Here is an 18,907-nt window from a genome sequence, read left to right as displayed (position 1 = left end):
CCGTCCTTTAACCTATTATAACCCTAACGCCGCTGCTGAGACTTGGCTCTCTGAATGCTTTTACTTCCCTGGCAACAGCTCACGTTCACTCTTCTTCCATCTCGCCACACAAGTTGGCCGTTTCCAAAAATACTCAGTTTTAATCCAGCTGTGCTCCCACCTGCAACTCCCATCAACCTCAGTTACACATATTCCTTTTTCCAAGTTTTTGTTTCTTTAGCTCAGAAGAGCCATAATTAGGAAAACTTCATTTTGGCTACAAAGCCAAACTACAGTACCAAACTCTGCCATTGCTCCCGGCAAGGAACACCGGGTAAATGCAGGTGGAGTTTTGGGCAGAAACGGATGGTAAAGTTTGGGTAAGAGGGCGGCCGGCATGTTTGGGTTTGTTCCCCACATCTGAGCAGGGCTGTAGCCTAGGGCTCACATTCTGATCTTGCTTGTACTGGTGGAATTCCGATGCAGCAGTGCTGATTCATTGGCCTCTGGGGTTTAAAAGGTACTTTCAATTCTTTAATCAAAGGCTGTGGCTCATCAGAGTTGTGCAGGATCTGGAACTACCAAGCGGTGCAGGGAAATGCGCATCTACGAAGAAGGGCGAAGGCATAACAACCTTCCTCTGTACTTGTTTAGCAATTTCTTATCAGCGTATCTGGAAGCGCACTATAAAGGCGGGTAAATAACCATCTGCCTCTGCAGATCAGCAGCCTGGGGCGCAGGCAGTGACACGGCTTGCCTGAGGCCAGCCAGCAGCTCAGTGGCAGAGGCAGGTGACGGAGACTCTTGTGTCTCTGTGTCTTTTCTCTCCATTTCAGATTCTGACCCATTTTGCGACCTCAGCAATGATTGTAAAGCATGTTGCAAGCACATACATTTTTATTCTAATAACATCATCGGTAGGAGTTACACCAAGGCGTTAGGTAGGTCTGCTGTTGCTTCAAGGATAGACTACCTGGTATGTTCCTGGACATTGCTGTTAGTTATTTTACAGCATCATAAATACAAAAACTTTATAAATCAGAGAAGGCCTAAGCTTTAAAATGTGTAGTGAACACTTAAGATGCATGATCTGCTGCAGCGAAGGCACAGTGTCTGCAGTAATGCCCGAGCACTCAGCTCCAAGACCAGTCAGACCCTGGGAACTTTAAGTTTCCGTCGAGTACGCTCATTGATGAGAAAAGAAAAACCATTGCTGCAGGGTGACATCATTTTCTTGCGCAGCCATTTGCTCTTTGTGACACGGACCTAGCGCTGAACTGCTGCCACAAGAAGCTACCCGCTGCTGAACGGAGGAAAAAAAAAAGCTGGAACAACAGTTTGGACTTAAGGAGCCAAGGAAACACTGATGAAGCAACCAGTTTAACTCGGTTTCCTGGGGGAAAGGGCTTTTTTGTGAGGAGGGATTTGCACTACCAGGGAATGATGCCGATGACTGTTTTGGATAGGGTTTACCCCACCTCACTTTAAATGCTTAAAAGTTAGCTTTCTTAATCAAAATTAGTCAGTCTGGTCTCTTGCATAATCAACAGATCCTAAGATATATGAGATAATTGCCATCTGCAAGTTCCTATTTCAGCTGATTGCTTGAGAGGTGACCAGCTTAGACTTAGGCCTAGCTCTTAGGCCATCGTGTCGGTTGAGATGAACTCCCCCTTCCAAGCATCCAGGGCAACCAGAAAAATGAAAGAACAAAGTCTGGGAGAGGGAGATGCGCTGAGTTCCCTAATCATTGATTTGGAGCCGGAATTCACATGGCACTCGACCAAGTACCCCAACGGGCAGAGTCTCCTGCTGGATGCTCGCCCTTCAGGTCAGATCCATGGTGCATCGCGCTCGGTGCCTGGTCTTGACAATGGTCAACGTCTCTCGCGCCAAAGAACTCGAACCCCTCAAGTGACGCCGTGCAGAATAATCTGCTCACAGAGCAGAAGTCTTCTCCTAATCCTTGTGGGCCCATAGTTGGCATTTTCTCTGGAACATGAGTTCTAGGCTATAAATGTTGAGAATTCATGGGCGCAGTGTGGCTCTTCCTAACGTGGAAAGGTTCAGTTTTATCCCAGCTCTCTCACTCTGGGATACGATAAGGCAATGAGTTATAGTTGCTGTGCATGCAGTCCCCTTATCCTTAAAAACTGCTATTCATTGCATTTACTGGATATTTCCTTAGTTGCGGAAAAGACAAATAAGAGCACATGATTTACATTCTCTTAAATAATTACACTAGTGCCAGCTCCCCACACAGAGCCATGCGCAACGCTGTAATCCAGAGTGTGGGATTGGATTTCCTTCCCACTAACATGATTGAAAAGATGGAGTTGCCTTCTTTAACATGAGAAAGAAATTCTGTCTTCAGTACAGCCCTAACGAGCTTTTTCGTGAAGCGTTTTCCCTGAGCCTCCTTTCACCCACATATTAAAGGCTTTTCTCTTGGACGCTGCGGTGCTTTCTTCACAGTCTAGCTGATTTGGCAGGGGCTGTAGGTTACAGCTGAGGGATCGCATTAACATCGGTGGTAAACCACTCACTTTGTAGGGAGGGTACAGCTTCCATCGCTCGGGTGGCTGGTAGTCCTCCCTTCTCTTCCACAACCCCCTCGGTGCCCACGGAGACAAAAAACTTCTGGAATTCACTGGCAAAGCATCACAGAGCAGCTCAGGCCATGGGATACGCCCCAAGATGTCCGAGTGACACACAGGCAAGCTCACATGAGGGCCAGCAGCTCTAGCAAGGTTCTACGCAAGTGTCTCTGTGGTCAAAAGCCTAGGTGAACTCTGCAGAGACGACATACCCAGAAGAAAAAGAGAATGTAGCACCAGCTCAAGAGCAGCAGCGACAGAAAACCAGGCTGAGAAGCACAACAGGGAAACAGATTTAGACTGTACTCCAGTTTTGGAAACAGGAGATCCCACCTGGAGATCCCAGAGACCGGCAGGAGTCATTGCACCAAGTACGGTACTTCCAAAAAAAAAAGTGTAAAGCCGTTGCTCCAACACCTTTCTATCTAAACTGGCTGCAAGGCAGTTAAGATTCCTTTTGGCCAGCCTAAGTGAGAATAGACGCAGGACCTCCATGCCCATTTCTTTGCATCGTGTGGTCAATGAAGAAAGTCTTTTCTAGCAGCAGTTGGGGAAAAAAAAATTAAGCTGGGTCCCTTTGAAGGATTCAAAAGCAGCTGTTCTTCACCGAGCACAGCCTGTGACTTGGGTAACATTGCTGCTGTTTCCCCAGTGCCGGGCAGATAAATTTCTGTTCTGCTGGGATGAAAGATACTCCGGATCCTCCCTTACTCTGTGTCAGATCCTTGGTTAGATGGAGGAATGCGCCAGGGCTGAGCCTCAAACAGTGGAGATGCTAGATGAAAGAGAAATAATGTAAGAATCAGACAGATTCATTTAGTCAGAGAATTCAGATCCTAAACATATTTAAGTACCTGGCCAATCCTTGGGATTTTGGTGGCATTTAATACCTCAAATACCTTTACAAATCTGGATTGAATGGAAAGACGGTTTCCATTCATCATCTCATTATAGAGAAAATAATCATCAATCAAAACATCTTTACTTTTCCTGCCCACCTTTCTGGCAATCTGCAAACATGCCCTGGTAAAGCCCAGCTGGAGCACTAGCTAAAGTTGCTAAGTTTACCTTGGGAAAAGCCTGGCAGAGATCACAAAGGTCTAGGAGAGGTCACTGAAGGAATTAAGATAGGATTTGTCTCTCTCTGATACAAAAGAATTACAGTTTTGCCTTGCAAATTGCTCCTAAGCCAAACGCAATTCCTCGGGGATAATTTACCTTGGTCGTTTTTAGACTACAGCAATGGTGTTTGTAGGTAGCTTGCTTCCCCGCTCTCCCTAGCACTTTCCTCGTGCACAGTTTTCAAATTTCTTATCGTGTAGAAGACAGCGACTGCAGCAGAGCTCAGAGAGGACGCCGCGCATCCCTGCACGCCCCATTATCCTCCGCCCGTATGGGATCATTAATAATCACTGGGCGGCCACTTCCCTGCAGGAGCTCCCCTAACTCCATCCCCCACATCCTCTTCGACAACGCTAAACCACACCTCAACAGCAGTTGGTTCACAGAAGTTAAGAGACTTAAGAAACACCTTCTTCCCATTCCCAGTGCCTCCCGGACGGCAGCGGTCGTAGCTGAGTGCCACATTCCTGGGAGGCCACAACGCTGCTGCCAGACCAGCGGAATTCCCTTGATTGACTGGAACAACCAATAACGCAGCCGAGGCCCAGAGCCTACGCTTAACTCTTCGTGACTTGGTCCCAGTCCAGCATACAACCTTCCTAAGGCTCTGTCCAGGCAACGCGACTTCAGGATGAGGGTCCTATTTTATAGAAACCTTGTATTGCTTTAGGAATACGTGGCACTGTAACCCTCTCGCCTAATCTTGATGCTTTCCCCTCTTGGTTTTTGAGCGGGATGCATTTATGCACTGCTTCCTACATGAAGCAGTCTTCATGTGTTTTCCATCTTACTCATTCCAGTGCTTTCCCTTATGTATCATCCTTCACCTGTGTGTGGATTCTTTCTTTCATCTCCCACAGAAGGATTTGTGATCGCTCGTTTGCACTGTGGGTCCTCCTCGTGGGGGTTAGCCCATGCCCCTGCTAAAAACACTAGATCCTAGGGAGATCCAAAGGGATGCTGGGGGTCTCCGTGCACTCCCTTATTTCCCTTCTAGATGGGATCATCAATAATTACTGGATAGTCGCTGCCCCGTAGGAGCTCCTCTCACTCTACCCCTGTGTTCTCTTTGAAAATCCTAACAATATCACATCAGAAGCCTCTTTTCCTTTGTTCATTTCAGGATCTTTACCCGCTGCCCTTCTTGTGCTATTAAAAGTTATCGGGGTCGCAAATTGCAATCCTCATGGGGACAGCCTGCTTGTGAACTGATAGGACTTTCACCAAAGCCTGCACAAACATTGTGTGCTTCTGAAAGATACCCACGGCCTCAAGCTGCGCCAGGGCAGGTTTAGGTTAGACATTAGGAAAAACTTCTTCACCGAGAGGGTGGTCAAGCATTGGAACAGGCTGCCCAGGGAGGTGGTTGAGTCTCCATCCCTGGAGGTATTTAAAGAACGGATAGATGTGGTGCTCGAGGACATGGTATAGATGGACTTGGCAGTGCTGGGTTAACGGTTGGACTCGATGATCTTAAGGGTCTGTTCCAACCTTGACGATTCTATGATTCTATGATTCAATACTTTCCCAGCCAGCTGCAGACGCTGAGGACCTTCAGGAGGTGCTGGGTCTACCAAGGGGTGAGGTCTTTGTGAATAGCTGCCCAAGCCAACCCTAGACTGAAACGGCATAAAATTGTTTTTGATTGTCTCAGTCCGCCTCCTTATTTTTGGAAGGCATTCACAGATCAGATGCTTTCTCAGCTGTTGTCTCCCTGGAGTTGATTGCTTTCTCCTGTAATTTGCTGAATGCTCTGATTCCAACCCAACCATACCCACTCTTCCTGGCATCCATCCAGGACCCGGCAGAGTCCATGGACTTTGGACTGAGCCCCCTGTCACTTCTGATCTAAGATCTCCTACTCTGCCCTTGAGTATTAGTGAGTTAAATCCATGCAAAGCCCGTGCCAGTGTTCAATACCAAGATGACAGTCGTGACAGACAGGTGGATCTCGCAAGCGCTAGATGTGACGTCTTTGGCCATATGTTCTCTTTTGATGCAGCAAATCACTGTCATCTGGATTTCCACCATCCCGGATGACTGCCTTCCCCTTCGCCTACAGAAATACACTGCCAGCACCATCTCCTTCCCTCCGCACACTAAATTTGGATATTGGCAACCTCTACAATAGCCTCCGCGTGGGACAGGGCAGCATACTAACATGGAGACCCGGTGTTCGGCCTTGTGATGTCTTTCTTTCCTCTTTCACGTGGCTTTGGCACTGGAGCTCGAACAGGTGCTGGTCGTATCCCGGCATTCCACTGGGAGCTCTGGGCTAGGGTCTTGGCTGCTGCTTTGGAGGGCAGGTTCCCAGTTGACTGTGGAGCAGCCCAGCTGGGACGAACTGGTTTTTTTGGAACAGACTCAAGATCTGCAGAAAGTGATAGCTAGGAAGAGAAGAGAGGAAGTATGTCATCCCAACAGCTTCAGAGGGACTGAAAACATTGGAGTCCATTGAGAGCTTCTATAAATTCTATACATTCTATAAATGATATCCCTAAATGATATCCCTAAATGATCGAAGCATAATCGGCATTATTTGCAGTGACCTGAGCTCTGGTATAAGTTCACCTTAAGGACAAAAGGACCCAGTTAGAAAGTGATGCTAGTAAAGCCAAACCCACATTAACTGATTCTCCACATCGATTCATATGATAATGCACCAATTCTCCCCCGTGCATATGGCCTCGATGGATCCCGTCTTGCTTGCTGTTTGAAGTCTCGCAGTGTAAAGGATGACGTTTATTTTAACATACTGGTCAACGAACGTTTTACTAAACAGGATAAAAATTCAGTAAGAAAAAATCTTAGCAACACAGTGATTGTTTATTCCTTGAGAAAGATCCCAAATATTCAAAACGCACAGGTTCTGCAGACCAACAGCTTTGGCTTTTTTTTTTTTTGACTGATACAAATTATTTGGTAAGAAAAGTGAACGAGCATTAACAAAACCAAACATTTGCATAGCGACTCATTAAAAAGCAATGTGGGCAGATAGTCTTATGTGAAACCAGTGTCCATAGTAAACTGGTTGTGCAGAAAAGGCAATGCTGTTCTGTAATTCCGGCTCGCCTGTTTCCCTTTTCCATTATTTGAATTGGCAGCAGCGGCAGATACATGGTGCTCCATGCCTAATTGCCTGGTTATAAAGAAGCAATCCAGCAACTGCTGAACATCAACCTAAAGAAAGGCCAGGGATTGTACAACTGCCGAAAGCGGTCCAGGTTCTTAGCAGTACTTGAGGTGTTACAGAGATGGTGTGAGAAAGGCAGCTGCAGATTTTTTGTCCTAGCGAGAAAAGCACAATACCGGAGACGCAGTAGTAGTTGCAGCACAGACCTGACTACTCCTTGCTTTTCAGCTCCTGGGTTGTTGGCGGTTCAGTTGTCGAGCTCACAGGGACAGACAGGCATAGACTATTAAAGCCAGGCTATACTTTTAAAATTAGGGTGACATATATAAGCTGAATTTGACTATGCAAACATTATAGTGAGTTATTTTCACGCTTAGGAATAGTCCCATGAAGTTCAACAGGGTTTCTTGTATGAATAAATAAAATTCAAAATAAGGTCTGCAGAATATACATATACACTGGACAGGACCGTGTCTCAGTGCTGAGAGCCCAGGATCTTCGTGGGGGCTATACCCACAGGGTACATAAATGCGATTCCTACTCAAAACATCAATTCCCTGTCAATATGTCATAGGAAAATTTATTCCTGACTTAAATTCTGCGATCTTATTACCATATAGGCAGTGAGGCAGGAATGACTGATCCTGTCAAAAAGATGTTATTTAGTAAGTACTAAAAATAAGTCAGTAATTCAGGAACAGCTGGGAGGGTGGAACAGTCTCGAACAGAAACGAGCAGACAGCCTGAAAGGCAAAGCCAGCCCCTAATTGCTGACATCGCAGTCATTTGCAAAGCTGTCAACAGCATCAATCAAATTTTACCTTCCTAATAAAGTATCTGGGAATTTTGACATTGGGGCACGAGGCTGCCTGTTTTGCTGGGAAGCTGCAGAAGACTCCTCGCTGGAAGTCCTCGAGGACTCGTGCAAAGGACACTGATGCGGCCGCAGTGACGCCTGCGACGGGACCTGTAGGGCTCAGAAATCACGGCAGGGCCAGACAGCTGCGTGTCAGAGTGAACCGGAGGGATGATACAGTGGCCCGAAACAAGAGATCTGGTTTCCATGCCCAGCCTGGTAAAACCTTGGAGAGGTCACCCTTGCATTCATTGCTTTTCTTTACATCATACTGGGACAGTGGCTGCTGAAGGCAACGTGAGCATCAAGGTGGTGTAGACAAGCCGTAAGGGCTTGGTCCAGCAAAGCGGGTGGTTAACACTGAAACTAGACATATCCTTGAAGTAAGGCACTTCCCTGGATAAAGCCAGCGTGGGTGTTCCCTCCCCGCTGTAGAGACAGGAGGGTTGCATGTGCATTCAGAAGAAAGAATGCGGCCCTTCATTCAGAGACCTAATTAACTTAATTTATTGTAATTTACTATTGATTGTAATTTAGCTAATTTACTTTAATTTATTCTAAATGAAGTGTCAGCCTGGTCACATTTTGTGCTACTGTTTCCATGATTACTAATAAACTCCAAAACCTCACAAGTTTACTAGGAGGAGAACTGATTCACTGCATGCAAACGCGGAGCCAGTGGATGCAATTCCGGGACTCAGGTCATCGCCTTAATTATGTGTTTATTCTATTTTGGCGTGCCGCTGTTCAGCCTCCTGAGCTCGGAGCTCCATATAATAGCCCTTTTCACACCTTCAGTGTTGGCTGTAATATACTTTATTCTCACCTACTTTCTGCACATTGATCTATTTAAGAGCTTCAATTTAATTTGACTTGATGTTTGCTTGCTTGGGGCACTTATTCTTTCATCATGGTCTATTCTTCTTCTAAGGATTTACTAAAAGATTTGAGCATTAAGCCTCTTTATTTGGACTTGATTAAATAAGAGTCTTTTCACAGGTCTTCATTTCAACAAGATTTCTCAATGCTACCTTAATAATAAATGGAAATTAATTCTGGATTATTCCTAGCAAGTTATATATATATATTCTTTTTCTCTGCATCGGCTTACCGTAACCTAACCTTTATCGTCATGTAGTGTTGTAGTCATTAATGGCTGGCGTAACAGCAGGCTTATAGATCAGAGAATAACACAGCTTCTCTACTGAAATTTGGACAACTCTCAACTCAAGAGAAATACAAGCCCAATTTCAACGTAAAGCTCTAGGAAAGAGTGACACAGCAACACAGGCTGCCCCAGATTTTTAACAGAAAGAGAAGCTGGTGCTACCAAGATTGCGTAGTGCAAAGGCAGGGAGCTCTGCTCTGCGCTGATGCCACCCAGGTGTAACCCCACGGGTTGCAGGACGCTTACTCCTGGGTTAGGCTGTCCTAACTGCCTAGGAGGGACCGAGGGAGGATGGTGGATCTGTCAGGCCTTGGCAGCAGGCAGTGGCTTTAAGACTTCTCCCAGGACTTTTTGCGGGGTGAGAATTCAGTACCCACTAACTCTGCGTGCTCCCCCAGACATCCAACAGCGTTTTCTGTCAGCTAAATGCTTTCTGGTGACTATTTGCTACAGGAATAATAACGTCCCTTCTAAACTGTGAGCAGCCGACAGAAGGCGACACAAACATACCCACTGTTCAACCCTGCGCTGCTGCAGTTTATAGCAAAAACCCCCACTGACGTTGTGCAGGACTTCACAGTGGGAGTCAGACTCGGTGCTTGTGCCTTCCCGATTGTGGGTTGCAGGTTAAGTAACTTCAAAGAACACAGAATTTTCCTAAAATCTGGGGAAAGAAAATCAAATTCACTTCTTTTTACCCTGAACTAAGATTCTTTCCCTTCTAGACTGACACTAAAATAGCTTTAAATCTGAAACGGGAAGCCGTGGTGGAATGAAAACGTGTAAGGGCGCTCTGATCTAAGGGCTGCAGAGGAAGCCATTGGAGAATGGAAATTGTAAGACACAGGCTGAATAATTTTAATTATATTTTCTGTTCTTTAACACTGACTGAATCTATTTTCTTGCAAACAGGCCGTATTTGGGTCAGGAGAATGCCTCCCAATCTCGGGAGACAATGCCTGTCTTTTATGTAAACCTTCTTTAGCTCAACTCACATGCGTTCCCTGGCTTTCATCGCTTAGGAAACACGCTTCCAGGTCTGCAAAAACCCCCGATACGCTTGCGAGCACATCCTTCTTCTGGCAGTTATTTGTTGCCGTATCTACAAAAGCTTAGACCCGTGATGCTTTCTGGAAGCCTGACTTCCCCAGATTCCTTTCATGTGAGGATGCCCTATTTTACCAGCGATGAGCACAATGAATCCTCAGTATTAAGACCTTGGGGCTGCTTGCTCAGGCTCAGTGCAACCAACAGAGAATAAACTAATATCAAACTGCCGTGATCAAAAGTTGCGAGCACAGAAGCAGCTTTGGGAAGAGATGCGAGTGTCGTAAGAGAATTGATCCAGAGCTTTGTAAAGCACGGAAACGGACTGTCGGGATACTGAGCAACGTGAGGGAGGAGCAGATAACAAGGTCACTGCCTGCAGACAGACAGCTGCTGTCCTTTTCCCACCGACGGCGGATGGACTATGTCTAAGCTGCAATGAGAGATTGCCCCCGGAGCGGCCAGACACGGTGCGCTTTGTGTCCTCCTCCTGCCCGGGCATCTCCCTCGGGGACAGGCAGCAAACATGCCTGGCAGCCTGCTGATAGCAGGAGCAAAACTTCGCGGTTACCTAAGTTAAGTAAAAGCTCTGAGCTAAAACGTTCCTGGGTGTACCTGACCCCGTTGATATAATTACAAGCCAGTGATACTTGCCAGTGATTTTGCCTTCTGGAGCTTATTAGATCCACGACCCGCTCTCTTTTTTCTCTCAGCTGCCTGCTGGCTAAGGTCCGGGGTCTCCCCTCCTCCTTTCTTTCTCCTGCAGAGTAGAACAGAATGGTATTAACAAGTGCTAGGGAGTTGGTTCCCTGCGGTTGAGAAAAAGAAAATCCCTTATGATACTGCCACCCGAAAAGACGTGGTTTAAGATAATACATTTTATCATGCATCTGGGGCAGACCAGGAGCGCGCAATCAGAGCCCGTGGCTCGGAGGAGAGTGGTAACTTGCTATTTTTTAAGTTACGATAACTTTACAGAACTCAAAACACATGCCCTTAGCTCGAGATTGAAGCTAAATCCACCTAACGTTACCTCAGCTTAGGGGAATCGACAGAAAGGCAAGTCTAGCTAAACCAATTTGAGAGCTTTCAGTGAAGTCCATGTAACTTGTAACATAAATAAGGCTAGAGGACTGCCCGTCCAACAAGTTAGTTATTCATTGTTTTTATAGCCAAATACTTCTTCATGTATATGTATATGTATATGTATATGTATATGTATATGTATATGTATATGTATATGTATGTGTATATGTATATGTATATGTATATGTATATGTATATGTATATGTATATGTATATAAAGTTATAGATTTATATGCAGCTGTTATTAAAGTCAATACAATTAACTGGCAGAATAGGAATATTCCAGAGTGTGCAAATTAAGTACACTGGAATATGGCCAGTTGTCACATTTTTCCAATATCAGGAGTAAAAATCCGTACTACGAGGAAGTTTCGTTAAGAACTCCGGCAGGTTCATAAAGACATCTGCTCTGAAGGTGTTCATTCCCCTTCCACATTCAAATTCTGCAATAGAGGATTAATGAATTTAAAGCAACTCTGTGCGTCTCCGAGGTGCTCCATCGCCAGCGGCTCTGGGCTCCTGGAAGGCATGCTCAAAAGCGCAGTATGAATACAAAATCATGAATACAAAGGGTGGAAACAGACTCTAAAAGCAACAGTTATCCTATAAAGAAACAGAGCCACGCCACCTAACACACACACATCCTCAAAAGCAGCCAACACCAGCACGTATCTGGTATTCACTCGTCTCAGACCAGCTGCAGTTCAAGAACCATAAAGACAAATTATTTCAAATAGTAAATTGAGGAAAACTGCAATCTGTTTATAAACACTTCACTAACAGCCAAGAGAGAAAATCCAATCCAAAATATTATTATGGGGAATGAACTGGTCATCTTGGTAGACTTGGCAGCGTTAGGTTTATGGTTGGACTCGATGATCGTAAAGGTCTTTTCCAACCTTAACGATTCTATGATTCTACGATCTTTAGACAGAATGCAGACCTGGCCTCTCACTCCCAGTACAGAACTGGGTGGTTTTGACCCCGCTTTCCTCCCTTAAGGAACGTTTTTAATTCCCGCAAGCCTAACAGGCAGCGAGTCCTGGGCTGGCAGGTCAGAAACACGAAAAGCAAGAGAGAAGCGTTGGGATTCGGCAGGACAGCGAAACACCCTGCCCTTCTCACGCAAGCCAGCCCCTTTTTTGTCAGAAACTGGGCCCAGGCTGCTGACAGAACAATTACTGAAAGTAATGATTTTCTCATTGGGTAAACACTCCAGTACAATATGCAACTGTTTTTAGAGCCGGCCGATGTCCATAAATTATCTAACTGAATTAGCGCTGGCTTCCAGAAGCCCGAGCTGGTTAGGGGGTGGGAAGGAGCTTGCGTTTCGGCTGAGCTGTTGTCGTGAGAAGTAGCAGGGCTCTTTCTTGAGGCACCGGGACACAATCTTGGCGGGGATCCAGCGCCAGGCTAGAATCGGAATTCATTATTCATGATAAAGTGGGAGGCAAATCTTTTGATTTATTGGCAACAAGCAGCACAAACACCAGATGCCTTCCAGCCGAGCCGTGCATGCACGGACTGAAAGAAATGTGCCTCCTGGTCCTTTTTAGGCAGATCAGAGTCCCAGAGAAAATTTGCTAACTTGGTTCCACACTTTCGAGAAAAATATTTCACGTCACATTTGCAATATTGCTTTGTGGCCAGAGAGACAAATCCACCCTTGCTGGTCTCTGTTTTGTTGGTATATGAACAAAAAGCTACCTGGACAAGTCAGGCAGAAAACGAACCAGACCTACCAGAAATCATCCTTATGCTAATTTATCATTATATCACATACATGCAGCAACACCGAAAGTCACAGCTATAATTCTGCCGAGGGATTTTGATAACCCCTTCCAGGCAATTTGTAATTCAGCCCCTGTCTGTATCTCTTCTCTATCACCTCACCACTCCCTCGACTACGCATCTGATCATTGCTATTCTTAATTTCACTGCTCAGGGGCTACGAAGCTTTTCCCACACCACCCCGTCTAAACCGAACAACCTCTTAGCGAACACGCTGGGGGATCTCTGTCCCTTCTCCTTCATGCTGCGGTCACGTTTGTCACCGAGGCTCTTGGGTGCCATTCAGGTTTTATAGTACAAGCTCATGCCTTTCTGAGCAAGCAGCAAAAAAACCCACCAGAAAAAAAAAAAAACAACAGTCAAGTCTCAATTATCATCCGGACTGCAAATTAACACCATTCTGCCATTTTTTGGGGCACTACCCGGCTGTGGCACAGTGTTCTTCTCCCCACTGACATGAAGCACCAGCACTGTCCAGGCCAAACCCTCGCCCAATTGCTCTTTAAAAATCTGTTTCTTTGTTTTTCCAAGCTAAATACCCAATTATGGTCTTATAGCCCGAAGTATGTGTTTTGTGTTACCTCTTTTAGGACTCCCTTCGTCTCCGCTCCCCTGCGTAATTGAGAATTGATTGTAGCTTGTTACGCTTCCCATGTTTCACTTTTTTTGGCTAAGCAAGGATAAGTTCTCTGCTTTGAATTCACAGCAGTGTGGTTTTGATGCTGCCGTGGAAGGGAACGTGTAGCTCGTGACTCCTCTCAAAGGGCCAACAAAGAAACACACGACAACTCTGCCATTTAAATGACAATATTTCAGCTGCAGCGTGGACACCCCGTTGTGGTGAACAGGAGAGTTCTCACCTCTCTTGGGACCAGAAAGCAAGTGTAGAGTAGGTCCAGCTCAGAGGAGATTTATCCAGGTCCAAGAGCTAGGAAAAACTTTATTTTTTCATTACCTCTTAAATTCTGCAAAATTTAACCTGACGTTAGGCAGATTAACTTTGATTCAAAGACGTAGCCAGTGACTAGTCTCGCACATTGCTTTGATGATAGCGTCAGGTATTGCTTTGATGTAATCTTGTTTATTCACAAAGAATTTTCTACAGGTCCGGTTTTCCTCAGCACAGCAGAACTCAAACGGAAAGAATGGTTTGTTGGCTCACAGCTTTCCGGTTAACCTGCTGGCCTACCCGTCTTCTCTCTCGGCCATCGCTTTGGCTTTCTGCTGCTTTTCTGCTGCTTCTGCTGCGTCTTTTCACACATGCTCATGACCTCAAGAAAATACTCGTTCCTCTCTATATGCATTCAGACTGCAGCAAAACTTATTTCCTCTCCCAGACTACCTTTGCAAAGCCCTGTATTTTGGGAAATCACTGCTATTGTTTTAGGAATCTCAGTTTACATAGATTTCATTACTTCTGACATTCATTTTACATGAAGAGTGGTTGTTATGCCCTTGAGCTCCAAGAATTCATCTAATCTGAAGAATAACTATACCTAACACAGCCTGGGGGGTCAGAGATTTTTATCTTGGTTCTCTGTTCTACTTTACAACCCTGTACACTGGTCAGGCAGGGTCTGCCCAAGCCTGTAGGCTGCAGTGAGGTAGATCAGCTTGCATAGTATTCACATGAGACTCCTAGCTCCACCGACTAGACACTCACAGTTGGCTGAGCATGGCCTTCAGCAGCCGGCCAAAACAAAACTTGGCATCACAGTGGGGCACTCTGACCACTTTGCCATTGTGCTGCTATTGATGGGCACCCTACACCTGCCCAAGCCACCCATTAGCTGCCACTGCCACCCCCACCGAAAGCCTACGCTTGAGGGACACTCAAGCACGAAAGGTGGTCCTGCTGTTCCTGCTGCGGACAGGGAGCTGGGTGAAGTGCTGAAGACCCGATCCCCAGGGAGCTGCCCGGAAGCAAAGGATGGAGGACGCAATATTTAGATGGGACATGAGGAAGCATTTCTTTACCAAGAGGGTGGTCAAACACTGGAACAGCCTTCCTAGAGAGGTGGTCGATGCCCCAAGCCTGTCAGTGTTTAAGAGGCATTTGGACAATGCCCATAATAACGTGCCCTTTAACTTGTCAGCCCTGAGTCGGTCAGGCAGTTGGATGAGATGATCATTGTAGGTCCCTTCCAACTGAAATACTCTATAGTCTACCTTATCGCTCTCTGCAACTGCCTGAAAGGAGGCTGGAGCCGGGGGGGGTCGGTCTCTTCTCCCCAGGAACAAGCGATGGGACGAGAGGGAACGGCCTCAAGCTGCGCCAGGGCAGGTTTGGGTTGGGTATTAGGGAAAACTCCTTCCCCCAAAGGGCTGTCAGGCCCTGGCCCAGGCTGCCCGGGGCAGGGGCTGAGTCCCCATCCCTGGGGGGATTTAAAAGCCGGGGAGATGTGGTGCTGAGGGACATGGTTTAGTGGTGGGCTTGGCAGTGCTGGGCTAACGATTGGACTTGATGATCTTAAAAGTCTTCTCCAACCTAAATGATTCTATGATTCTATTCTATTCTATTCTATTCTATTCTATTCTATTCTATTCTATTCTATTCTATTCTATTCTATTCTATTCCATTCCATTCCATTCCATTCTATTCTATTCCATTCCATTCCATTCCATTCCATTCCATTCCATTCCATTCTATTCGATTCTATTCGATTCTTTTCTTTTCTTCTCTTTTCTTTTCTTTTCTGTTCTGTTCTGTTCTGTTCTGTTCTGTTCTGTTCTGTTCTGTTCTGTTCTGTTCTATACAGACCCGTAGCAGGAGGACTTCTGGGCAGGGGCTGCAGAGGGGACTCCGTGGGCAATGTGTCCACAGAAAAGAAGCAGCAGAATTTCATTATGTGAGTGGGAAGCTGGGTCAGCACCTGAAGTGGCACACCTGCGTTGCTGAACAGTCATTACAGCCGAGACTACACACTAGCAATTACTTTCAGCTTAAGTGATATTAAAGGGAGATCCTTGATAAACAAGCAAATCTGACAGAATTCATTTCTCTCCTTGCAATAATCCTCTATAATTACGGATAAATGCCAGATTTGCTAGAACACTAGGCATTAAAATATTCTCCATTGCACAAATGGATAGAGGCTCAAATCTCACCGAGGAGAAGAAAACAGTGTGCTTACTGTATCATTAGCAGCTCAGAATCATTTGCATCTGGTTGTCAGCTGCATCTACAGCGTAATGCTGGAACAAGCGACTTTTAAACTCTTCAAACAAGGCTTGTCCCACGGGGTCATGGTCAGCGCACGGGAACCCTACACCTCACAGAAACCTCTGGGAGCTGCTACGTAGAAACATTTAGCACAGGTGAAAAATAATATCAGGACATCCATTTGCAACAAGAGGCGTTTTGTCAAAACATTTAGTTAAAAGCCTCAAAGAACTCTACCCAAAATGGTGCTAGAGTTTGGAAACACACCACAGAAAGAGGGTGAGGTGGAAACTGGAAAGCTCTTTGAAGTACTGCAGTATCCTAGGACTAGGGGACGCGGATTAAAAAATGATTCATAAAAGGCTTTTGCTCAGACACTTTGTGGAACACCCCGGAGGAGTGGTGGGTCCGGCAAAGTTAATCGCATTGAGAAAGAGCCTACGCCAGTGCACGACTGCTTAGCCAAATAATCGCTCGGCTGGGGTAATTCATGGGTTGCTTGTTCCTGTGCACAGGGCTAATCTCAGCTCTATCAGTTATTTACTGACAGTACAATCTGGGTGCTTTCATCGCGGCTCAGTTGGTTCCCGAGGTTTTTGTTGGCACAGCGAACAGGAATCTCCTCCTCTCTGCACGTTCGGTTGGGTGAGAGCCTGTGCGGTCCTTTTCACAGGGACTCGCACAGGAACTGGACAACGGTCAAGCTAATCCATTACCTGTTCACCAGGCTCAGATTAATGACAGTACTACCAGTTTCACGAGTTACTGCCTGTCAGCTGAGTTGAGGTAACCGCTGTGAGCCCATGAAAAATGAGAGGTGGTGTTAGCAGAGACTTAAACGAGAAACGGGCCAAACACTGCACACAGGTGACTACGGCAGCCTTCTTGCTCTTGCTCCTACTGATGCTTGTTGATGCACAGAAACCTGACCACAGATCTAAGATTCTGAAAATATCTGATGCCAGATGTGTCAAAGGAAAACATGGGGCAGTCCTAACACAGGTCGATGTGCAAAACTATGCTTTGGGGTGGAAATGCCTTTCTTTTGCCAGTTGCTGACCAAATAATCCTGGGAGCCCAAGAACGGATGGATCTAGGCAGCCTATCCCAGGCAGTGCAGATACAACTACTATTAATTAATTGCTTAAATGTCCTACAGTACATACATACTCTTACACCTGCATCCCCATTCCATCATCTAAATCTCTTTTCAGCCAGAAGATGCTTGAAGTGATAGAATTACATTTTGTCACAATTAATTTATTCTTCCTCTTCCATGCAAAAATCGCAGATTCCTCTCAACCTTGCAGCTTTATTTAAAAACTCTCGAACAAACTCTTGTCCTGATTCTTCCCATTACAGCTGTGTAACATCTCCAGGAGTTACAGCCTATTTTGTAGGCAGACACTAACAAGCTGTGCCCATGGTCTGCACTGGCAGGGCACAAAGTAGCGCAGCTGCAGCTACAACAGGACCAAGATCAACCCGAGAAAAGCCAAAAGAGCAGCAAAGTGCGTTTCCAACCAGGTTGCTGAAGTGTAAGGCTTCCAGGCAGCTCGGAGCACAGGCAGAGTGAGCTTGCAAAGGACACAGACATACCCTACGTCGCAGAAAGAGCAAAAGGGAAGAGATCACGCTCTTACGCTTGCCTAGCCTGCTCGATGGGATCGTAGTTGTCGAGGTAGTTGAATCGGATGGTGTCTGTAGGATGCCGGTCTGATGAACGCCACGGTGGGAGCTCTTTTTTCTCCTTGTTTGTCCTCCTTCCTAGCACAGGAAGTTTTGCCTCTGGGACATTGCTTCTTACTGGTTGCACATCAATAACTACAAACTCATCCTTTGAAGGAGTCTAATAAGAGAAAGGAAAAGAAGAAAATAAATTTTAGTCTATAATGAAAGTGAGATTTATTTTGCCTAACTTCAGACTTCTAAGAATTGGGTATTAACTCAAAATTAGCCTCTCCAGGCTCGATGATGGTCAGTGGACAGAAGCAGGCACCCTGACAGTGCACGTCATCACCCATGTCCCAAAATCTGTACTAAGTTGAGCTGAACTGCTTTTGAGATGCTTTGGCTTCTCTCCATTGACTACAAGAGAGCCTACGGGGGAGTCTGGTTAAAATCAGAGGGCTGAGTTTTGAATTCAGGGCAGCAGAATCCCACCCTCACAGCCCCGCAAAGCAGGCATGGCATCAATGAATCCCAGGAGAAAGCAATGGCTACTGAGTAATGCTCCACCTCCCCCACATGGCCCTGCCACCTTTGAAGAGGAGAGAAAGAGACAACAGCAAGGGCTATGACAGGCATAACGGGTGGTTTTTTCCTTTCCACCAGGTAAACCGACTCTGCAATATCAGCAGGGGTGATGCTGGGTACCCCATCTCTGCTTACTAGATTGAGGCAAGCTATCGTATGCTTTATAAACCGGGAAAAAAGAGAAGGGAACAGCCTTGAGTGCTGGAGAGGAAAAGTTAGAGGGTTACTCCAGAACACCCCGAAAGGATAGCAGAGTGAGACCTTGGTGATTGCTTCTCCTAACCAGTGAGATTTTCACTTCTCCCCTACCACGGATGGATGATGGAAAAGTAGAGCGCATGGCAACGCGTGAGTTTAGATTCTAATTGAAAATGATGTCTCTTCCATTTTACTAGTGGGAGATTACAGAAAGATAAAGAGGCAAAGGGGTTGGGCACCCGACCAGCCCAGAGCATCTCTAGAGGTGGTAAGTATGTACCTTCGGTCTCGTGACATGCAGCTCTTTCACCATCTCAATGTAATGTTTCTTCCAGATTCCTTGCTCGAAGGGGGTTGGAGAGAAGTTGATGTACCAGCCAAAACGCAGGCATTTCAGCATCCAGAGCTGATCCAGTTCAGACAGGTACTTCCAGTACCAGCTCACCTGTGAATGCCCAGTAAGTTGAAAACGTTGGGGTTTCAAGCACCCAAGATTGCAGCTAGAGACTTC

The 18,907-nt window shown here is 46.0% G+C and overlaps 1 protein-coding gene across 2 annotated transcripts in view; it reads right to left on the bottom strand.

Moving 5' to 3' along the window:
- Positions 1 to 793: 793 nt before the first annotated feature.
- The window catches only part of FBXO16 (F-box protein 16), a 41,592-nt gene continuing 23,478 nt past the window's right edge, over positions 794 to 18,907 (bottom strand). For both annotated transcript variants that reach the window (XM_087775826.1, XM_087775827.1), the window contains 5 exons: positions 18,677 to 18,841; positions 17,586 to 17,791; positions 10,557 to 10,662; positions 5,860 to 6,085; positions 794 to 3,351 (listed from right to left, as the gene is read on the bottom strand). In XM_087775826.1, the coding sequence (XP_087631952.1) occupies positions 3,284 to 3,351; positions 5,860 to 6,085; positions 10,557 to 10,662; positions 17,586 to 17,791; positions 18,677 to 18,841 (771 nt within the window). In that variant the 3' untranslated portion in view covers positions 794 to 3,283. The remainder of the gene's footprint in view (positions 3,352 to 5,859; positions 6,086 to 10,556; positions 10,663 to 17,585; positions 17,792 to 18,676; positions 18,842 to 18,907) is intronic.

This window comes from Nipponia nippon, unplaced genomic scaffold (assembly GCF_047370975.1).
Source record: "Nipponia nippon isolate SJK-2023a ecotype South Korea unplaced genomic scaffold, ASM4737097v1 scaffold_4, whole genome shotgun sequence".
NCBI classification, from domain to species: domain Eukaryota; kingdom Metazoa; phylum Chordata; class Aves; order Pelecaniformes; family Threskiornithidae; genus Nipponia; species Nipponia nippon.
The sequence above is the reverse complement of the archived record's forward strand: the minus strand, read 5'-3'. Positions and strand labels throughout refer to the sequence as shown.